Source organism: Aspergillus puulaauensis, chromosome 3 (genome assembly GCF_016861865.1).
Source record: "Aspergillus puulaauensis MK2 DNA, chromosome 3, nearly complete sequence".
Taxonomy (NCBI): domain Eukaryota; kingdom Fungi; phylum Ascomycota; class Eurotiomycetes; order Eurotiales; family Aspergillaceae; genus Aspergillus; species Aspergillus puulaauensis.
Window position 1 is genome coordinate 2,381,658 of NC_054859.1, and position 8,433 is coordinate 2,390,090.

At 51.4% G+C, this 8,433-nt stretch overlaps 2 protein-coding genes across 2 annotated transcripts; one reads left to right on the forward strand and one right to left on the reverse strand.

Moving 5' to 3' along the window:
* Nucleotides 1-1,783: 1,783 nt before the first annotated feature.
* On the reverse strand, nucleotides 1,784-3,620 carry APUU_30946A (putative acetate kinase; the record flags this gene model as incomplete). Its single annotated transcript, XM_041702095.1, has 6 exons — nucleotides 1,784-1,831; nucleotides 1,889-2,269; nucleotides 2,374-2,446; nucleotides 2,591-2,653; nucleotides 2,857-3,171; nucleotides 3,241-3,620. 6 exons carry the CDS (start codon nucleotides 3,618-3,620, stop codon nucleotides 1,784-1,786), a joined length of 1,260 nt encoding a protein of 419 aa, XP_041554915.1.
* A 455-nt stretch (nucleotides 3,621-4,075) lies between these two features.
* Nucleotides 4,076-6,830, forward strand: APUU_30947S (putative phosphoketolase; the record flags this gene model as incomplete). The annotated part of the gene is made up of 7 exons (XM_041702097.1): nucleotides 4,076-4,331; nucleotides 4,392-4,626; nucleotides 4,681-4,833; nucleotides 4,888-5,197; nucleotides 5,247-5,864; nucleotides 5,918-6,743; nucleotides 6,793-6,830. 7 exons carry the CDS (start codon nucleotides 4,076-4,078, stop codon nucleotides 6,828-6,830), a joined length of 2,436 nt encoding a protein of 811 aa, XP_041554916.1.
* Nucleotides 6,831-8,433: the final 1,603 nt, after the last annotated feature.

The window sequence follows — 8,433 nt, forward strand, 5'->3', positions numbered from 1 at the left end:
CGGAAAACGCAAGAAAAAGCAAGGGCGACAGCTGAAACTATGACTGAGATATTTGCAATGTCTCGATATCATGTCAGAAGGCAAGATTGATTCGTGATCAATCAAAGGATCTGGGCGCCCTGAAACTTGTGCACGTTGAACGCTGCCCACGTCGTATACTCTGTGTTGGCTGTCAGGCAACCTCGCCACGCGCTGGTATCAGCTTCCCGTAACCCCCGATGTTCTGGGTGCCTGAATCAGCCAGAATGAAGTGAAATGGAAATACACTAATACAGCGGTTATGCCTTAGCACGTCCCATGAATCAGGTAACTCATGATAATCGTGCATACGGCCCCTGATCCTCCAAATCCTGCGGCAGTTCTGTTGGGATTTCTTTTTCCTTTTTTTCCTCAGCCCTTCCCAGCTCCGCCCTGACGCAGATGCGAAAATTACGCGGTCGATACATCACTGGCTTACTCCGTAACTCCTGCCAAAAACCTCACTTAACTAATGTACTTTTGTCTGATGAGTACCTTGGTCGCAGCTTCACTCGCTTCGGCCCGCGTCCACTGGGTTGATTTGGACGGAAATCCTCCGCGGAGCCGGAACTTCCTCCAGTCCTCCTGAGGTTCGGAACTTCATATTGGGTTCATAACTTCATTCCCACATATACAGAGCATACTCTTGCATGTCTAAGTCGTTTCAGCCATTCAATTTCTCTCTTTATTCTCGTGTCTCAGCCCCAAATTCAAGTTACACCTTGCAAGGGAGGTGGCCAGGTTTCGTCTCGGCAATCTCCAAACAGACAGCGAGAGCCCGCCTCGGTGGCGCTGTGGCAAAATCCTGGTTTCCCATTCATTTGGTATCCGTGACAGGAGGCCGGAGGGTACTTCATTCCTCTCCCGGGTGGACTTCCGCGTACCTTACAGGCGGGAGGTATGCATATCCGCCGATCATCTCCTGGACAGTGGCGGGGAGTGGGTACTGGAAAATCGGCCGCGGGTCTTGACTCTTGACTCTGTGACGGCTGATCCAATCTGTTTGTCAGGTGGTGTCCAGTTCTCCAGTTGCCAGTCCCACTGCGCAAGCTGCAGACTCCAGCTCGGAGCCCAGTCCAGATTCCAGCAGAACGGGTAGGATTTACTTGGCTTGGGAAGACACACGGCTGGCCGTTCGCTTCCTTCCGGCTAGGGACTGGGAATGGCCTCCGTGGGATTTTGATACTCCATACGTATTACTTGCCGCGTCCAGAGTAGTATACTACGACCCGGGCGAACGGACAGAGTGCTGCGCCATTTTCACTTTGTTTGCTTAATCGCCTAATCGCCACGGGGCGGTCGGGTCGTTGAAAGACAGGTCATTTAGCAAAAGTACGTGGATGAGGAGCCCAAATGTTTGCTTCATTTTTAGTATCTCTTTCTTTGTTGCCAGTATTGGTGGCGGTTGTCGGGCTCCTGTTCCGTTTAAAGGATGAGGGTGGAGAATGGATAGGTGCCAACTCGATAGGTTCATGAGATTCTTTGTTTGGATAGATGGATGTGTTTGCGGTTGATTTTGCTCTTGAGTTTCTGGTTGCGGGTGTTTGTTATATATTATTATATTCATGGTTGAAGATGCCAAGTGCGCGGAGGCCAGTGGGGTTCGCCTGCAATATATTGATGGCAATAATAGAGGTATCCATCGTGCCTTTTTTTTTTTTATCGATGCTGACAGCGTCCAGTTGACGGGGATCCTTTATCGGAAAAGTTGATTGATATTGACTCGTTAAACTTATCTTAGCTATGCCCTACACTGCTACCCAGCTCAACTACCAAGACCTCGCGTCTGGATGCAGCTATACGCCATCTCGAACTGCAAGGGTCAGGAACGTGCGTTAACTTTTAAAGCACCAACAGTGGTTGCACTCACTTGCTCATCAGTCTGGCAGATCAACACCCGCTTCGCATCGGGCTTCCCACGAGCGGTGATATCCACCACCGTCTCATTCTCCCCCGGACCTCGTTCGTTCGCCGCAGGGTCAATCGCGAACCCCAGACTGCGGCATTTCTCAACAATGGTCTTCCTCAACAACGCACTTTGCTCCCCAATTCCTCCGGCGAAGACAATCCCGTCGACCTGACCGTCGAGCTTGACGTAGTAGTTCCCAACGAACCCCACGATGCGATCAACAAGAATGTCAAATGCAAGCTTATGCTCCTCGCTCGGCGGGTTCTCCACGCCTATTTGCGAAAAGTCCGTCGTGCCCGTGAGAGCCTTCCATCCGGATTTCTTGTTCAGAATCTCCTCTGCCTGTTATGTAGGTAAAAAAGAATTTGTCGCCGCATTAGCGCCACTGCAATCCAGTATGCCCCGCATCTATATCCACTACAGCTCCGAGTAAGGTGCTTACTTACAGTGCTGATGTGCATCTCCTTGGTACTCGCAGGGCTGAGCTTCCCCGCCTCACTGGTATAGTGGAACACGAGCCTGAAGAATCGCAAAAACCGGGAATTAGCCTTCTAACCTTCTGACCCTAAGCAAGGGGGCGCACGGACAGACAAAAAGCAAACCGATCCTGGGCCGGGGCCCAGATCAGCTCATCACTGTATCGGGGATAGGAGGGAAACTCACGATGGGTCAATATCGCCGCTGCGAGTGGCGCCTGGTAATCCGGCTAGGGGTGTCAATCCCATCCTGGATTCGGGAAAAAGTCAGTCTTCTTTTCCCTCATTGAGACTGGCCGGCTTCCCTCCCCGGGGACTCGGGGACGCACGAAGCAAGGGATAGATGGGGATGCAGTGGGGAGGACCAGGACCAGGACCGAGGACTCGAGGAGAGGGGCGAGAGTTTGGTGGTATGCGACTATGCATGATATGTACGGAGGGGTATGTGCGTACGAAGTATCAACCGATCGGCCATCCTTGATCGCGCATATCGAAGCGCCACTCCCTGCATGCAGGGCGATCAGATTGCTCTTTTCGACTGGTTTGTTCAGGAACCCAGCGACGGAGCGCAGGATGAACGAGTAGCTTATCCCGTGGAACCCGTACTTCCGCAGCTTATTCGATTTGGCGACTTTCTGGTCAATCGGGTATGTCTTCACGTAGGGGGGCAGGGTGCTGTGGAAGGAGGAGTCGAAGAACGTGATGCTTTGGACGTCGGGGAGCTCTTTTCTGCAAAGCCGGACGATCTCGAGAGCGGAGAAGTTGTGCCTGCGCTGCGTTAGATTTGTTCTCTTGCGAAGCTCTACTTATAGCTAAGTAGGGAAATGGGAGACATACAGAGGTGCTAGATCCTCTAGCTTCTCAAGCTGGTGATACGTCTCTTCAGTAATTACAGTCGCAGACTCAAAGTCCCCGCCGTGCACAACACGATGGCAGATATACGCAAGGTCATCGCTGCTCGCGACATCTGAGAGATCGGGGTCTGTAAAGCAGCGCTTCAAGAGCAGCTTGAATGCATCCTGTGGAGTGCTGACCTCCTCCTTCAGTTCCTCTTTGCGCTGCTTCTCGCCGAGCGTATACTTCAGTGTTGCTGGGGGCGCGGTGATGCCTGAGACCTGCGCATTCGCAATAGCTTTGGGGGTCTTCTCATACGTGTAGAAGGTGATTTTGACGGACGAGGAGCCCGCGTTGACCGAGAGGATTGATTTCCCCGGCATTGTGAATCGCTGGTATTAAACTAGGTAGTAAATCGGCAGGTAGGTCTCAATTGAGCATTGTATGTTGTATGGGTGAGGGGTTGCGAAGGTCGTTGCAAAGTGGGCTGATTACATTATATTTGAACGACCTCATACCTTTTTTGTTCCCTTCCCAACATCCTGTTTCTGACGTTTGTGCTTCATTACTGCCTGGTGCTGGTGGTTGGCAGAGCTGTTGCAGTGAGTTCACTGTGACGTAGTGGCGGCCTAGCCGAGCTTACCGGATGCTCCATACAAGTATACTTCCCATCCACCACATTCTTGCTTGGAGATAAAGGCACTTAACAAGGAGATTTTGAAGAACTTTTTTCATTCGATTTGCACTTTTAATTGACTTTTACCGACCCTTACTTACTCACCAATCACCATGCCTGGCGAGGTCATCGATCGACCGAACCCGGCGCCTAAGGCGTCGCATGTCCCTGATCTCGTTGGCGAGCTGCTTGTTCCAGCCCAGAAGACAAATCTGGATCAGAGTGATTGTGATGCATTGTACAAGTATCGCCGGGCGGCGGCGTACATTGCTGCTGGTAAGGAGACGAATGGGTCGGTCTGTTGACTGTGACTGGAGGACCGCCGCTAATATAATGCATACAGCAATGATCTTTCTTCAGGATAACGTGTTGTTGAAGCGACAACTGAAATCGGAAGATATCAAGCCTCGTCTTTTGGGTTAGTAAACATTGATCGTTGTGTAATTTCACTAATTACGTCTCATACTAACGCTCACAGGACACTGGGGAACATGTCCGGGGTTAATTCTCGTCTACTCTCACCTTAACTTCATCATCAAGAAACAGAACCTCGACATGCTGTATGTTGTTGGCCCCGGGCATGGAGCGCCGGCGTTGTTGGCTTCGTTGTGGCTGGAAGGGTCCCTTGGGAAGTTCTATCCCGAGTATACCAAGGATAAGGAAGGTCTTCATAACCTCATTTCGACCTTCAGTACCAGTGCCGGGTTGCCAAGGTTAGTTTATATATGCGTCGACCAGTTCTGAATCCAGGCTAATGCATTTGGAAGTCACATCAATGCTGAGACCCCTGGTGCGATTCACGAAGGAGGTGAGCTTGGGTATGCGCTGTCTGTCTCTTTTGGGGCGGTTATGGATAACCCCAACTTAATCGTCACTTGTGTGGTGGGAGATGGAGAAGCAGAGACTGGTCCCACAGCCACGTAAGTTTTGCATGGATTGTGAGGAAGTAGGCGCCTTTTACTAATCGAGGCCAGATCATGGCATGCAATCAAGTACATTGACCCCGCAGAATCAGGAGCGGTGCTTCCAATCCTGCACGTCAATGGCTTCAAGATCAGCGAGCGCACGATTTTTGGTTGTATGGACAACAGAGAGATTGTTTGCCTGTTTACAGGCTACGGTTACCAAGTGCGCATTGTTGAGGACCTCAACGACATCGACAATGACCTCCACAGCTCTATGCTCTGGGCTGTTGAAGAAATTCGCAAGATCCAGAAGGCTGCACGGTCCGGGAAGCCAATCATGAAGCCTAGATGGCCCATGATCGTCTTGCGGACGCCAAAGGTATGCTATCTGAGGGAATCACGATGATAGCTCGGCTGATTTGTTTTAGGGTTGGTCTGGGCCAAAAGAACTGCACGGCCAGTTCATCGAGGGGTCGTTCCATTCTCACCAGGTTCCTCTTCCTAATGCCAAGAAGGACGATGAGGAACTCCAGGCTCTGCAAAAGTGGTTGTCTTCGTACAAGCCAGAGACTCTTTTCACCGACGATGGCGACGTCATTGATGAAATAAAATCCACCATCCCCCCCGACGACAAAAAACTTGGCATGCGACCTGAGGCTTACAAGAGCTATGTAGCCCCGGGCCTTCCAGACTGGAGACAGTTTTGCGTGACCAAAGGAGAACAATTCAGCGCGATGAAGGCCATTGGAAAGTTCATTGACCAGGTTTTTGTCCAGAACCCCCACCTTGTTCGACTGTTCTCGCCGGATGAGTTGGAGAGTAATAAGTTGAGCGACGCTTTGCAGCATACCTCGAGGAACTTCCAATGGGATGAATACTCCAATGCAAAAGGCGGACGGGTGATCGAGGTTCTGAGCGAGCACCTGTGCCAGGGCTTCATGCAAGGATATACGTTAACCGGCCGAGTGAGCATTTTCCCATCGTATGAGAGTTTCTTGGGCATCGTGCACACCATGATGGTCCAATATGCCAAATTCGCAAAAATGGTAGGTTTTCTTCAAGCGTATTTTAATGGCCCAAAAGCTAACAGAGTCGACAGGCCCGGGAGACAAAATGGCACCACGACGTAAGTAGCATCAACTATATTGAGACCAGCACCTGGGCCCGGCAGGAGCACAATGGGTTTTCCCACCAAAACCCATCTTTCATCGGCGCTGTCCTCAACCTGAAGCCATACGCAGCTCGCGTTTATTTGCCGCCAGATGCCAACACATTCCTCACCACTGTGCACCACTGCTTGAAATCAAAGAATTACATCAACCTCATGGTGGGCTCGAAGCAGCCGACTCCGGTATATTTGAGTCCGGAAGAGGCAGAAAGTCACTGCAGAGCCGGTGCTTCGATCTTCAAGTTCTGCAGCACCGAAGACGGAATCCGTCCCGACGTGGTGCTTGTCGGGATCGGTGTCGAGCTGATGTTCGAGGTCATCTATGCGGCGGCAATTCTGCGACAACGTTGTCCTGAGCTCCGCGTTCGCGTTATCAACGTGACGGACCTGTTTATCCTCGAGAACGAAGGGCTCCACCCTCACGCTCTGAAGGACGAGGCATTCGACAACATGTTCACAGAAGACCGACCCATCCACTTCAACTTCCATGGGTATGCGGCCGAGCTCAAGAGTCTGCTCTTCGGTCGTCCTCGTATCCACCGGGCTACTATCAACGGGTACAATGAAGAGGGTAGCACCACTACTCCATTCGACATGATGCTTGTGAATAATGTGTCCCGCTACCACGTAGCCAAAGCAGCAGTCACCGGGGGAGCGAAGTGGAACGAGCGGGTGAAGGTGCGACAGCAAGAGCTCTGTTCTGAATTCGATCACGAAATCGCTGAAACGCGCAAATATATCGTTGCGAACCGCAAAGGTGAGTTGAAACCGGCTCTTTTTACGGACCCATGCTGACACCTTTATAGATCGCGACGATACGTACGATATGCCGTCGTTCGACTAGATTAGGGATAACCCACCTGTCTTGTTTCGTTTCTCAAGATGTACATATCAGCGAATATCATAGAAATGACAACCGTTTAATGACACCGACACATAGGGGCTGGCGGTAGTAGTACTGCTCAAGTTTCTTGTACCGAGACCGTCAAGGATCAACACTCAACGGCTTTGAATGATGAGCTGCAGGAAACTGGAACATTCAGGGGCCTGTCGACTTCGAGAGGCTGAAACGTGCTGATTTGACGGCCCTGTCAGGCCAGCCTTATCTTCCTTTGTGTCCCTGGCTTCTCTTTCCACCTTAAATTGCGATTATCGTCTGGCCGAGTCCTGCGACTTGTCCATCCATGATGCTTCTTCAGCGGCCAAGCCTGGGTGCTTTCCCTAGCTGCTTTGCCGACGCCCGACCGCCGCTGCCTCAGCCGTGTCTGAGATTCGTTTCGTTTCGTAGAATGTGATACCTCATGCCGAATTTTTGAGTTTCTGCCGTTGATCGCCATCAACATCGGTAGTGAAGAGTGATGATATTAATTCAGAGTCTCTCCAACTCTCCGCCCGCTCTTGGAAGGGGGATTTCGTGGTGGACTTTGACGTAGTGAAACTCGTTGAGATTTTGGGTCCTTTGTGAACAATGCGCTTCGTTTGTTTGGTCGCACTCATTGTCCAACCGATAATCCTCCACGTGCCAGTGGGAATAACGTGATGGGGTGACGGGGTTTCACGCTCAAACTTCAAACTTCAAACGGTTCTGGGGTAACTTTGGATCTGGCTCGACCAACTTTCAATCCTCCATCAGCAACTAAACCCTTTTCAAACGGCGTTTGTGAAAACCTGGCAACACTGCAGGCTCAGCCTCTTTTACGGGTGGTGCGCACTTACTACTTAGGCATTATTTACTATTGTTAATATTGTGGCTGCTGGATCATGGATGACGGCCCCCGGCTTTTGATCTGGCTCGGGCCAACTCTGACCAGCAGCTAAACTCTTTTCAAACGACCTTGCGACAATCCGACAACTCTCTGCGCCTCGGTGGGCTCTTCCAAGACAGGAGCCCACCCAGGCATTGAACTGCCGAATGACACGCGCTCCGGCCGAGGGCCAGCCAGCAGTCAAGCAATCACAGAGCCCTCTTTGCGGGACTGGCCCGAAGCCTAGGCAGAAGTGCTGGAGAACGGCGGGCATGCAAATCTATCCGTCTCCGACTCGACACTCGTAGTGGAGGCGCAAGATTTTTGCAGGCGCGGAAACCGGCACTAGCAGTACGGTAGCTCACGATCGGATTTCGCGTCATTGAACGTTTCAAGGCTGTCATGGCCAAGCCCATCGCTTGAATCTGATATCTCAGTGCCTCTGAGTTGTTTATTCCCAACCTTGTCTCTCGTTAAATAGTCGCTACCGGCTTCTCAGCCCCCAATCCAGTCATTCTTCTGCTATATCTAGAGCTTCGGCCCCCAATTCTCTCTCGGTTTGAAACTCGACCAATATAGAGCCCGTGCACCATAGTCGATCAGGTCCTCCCTTAACTTTAAGCCCCCCATTTCCTCCCCTCCTGGCTCGAAACTCGAAAGTGTAAACGTCTTTCCTTTCCAACCACGAGGACGGCCTTGAAG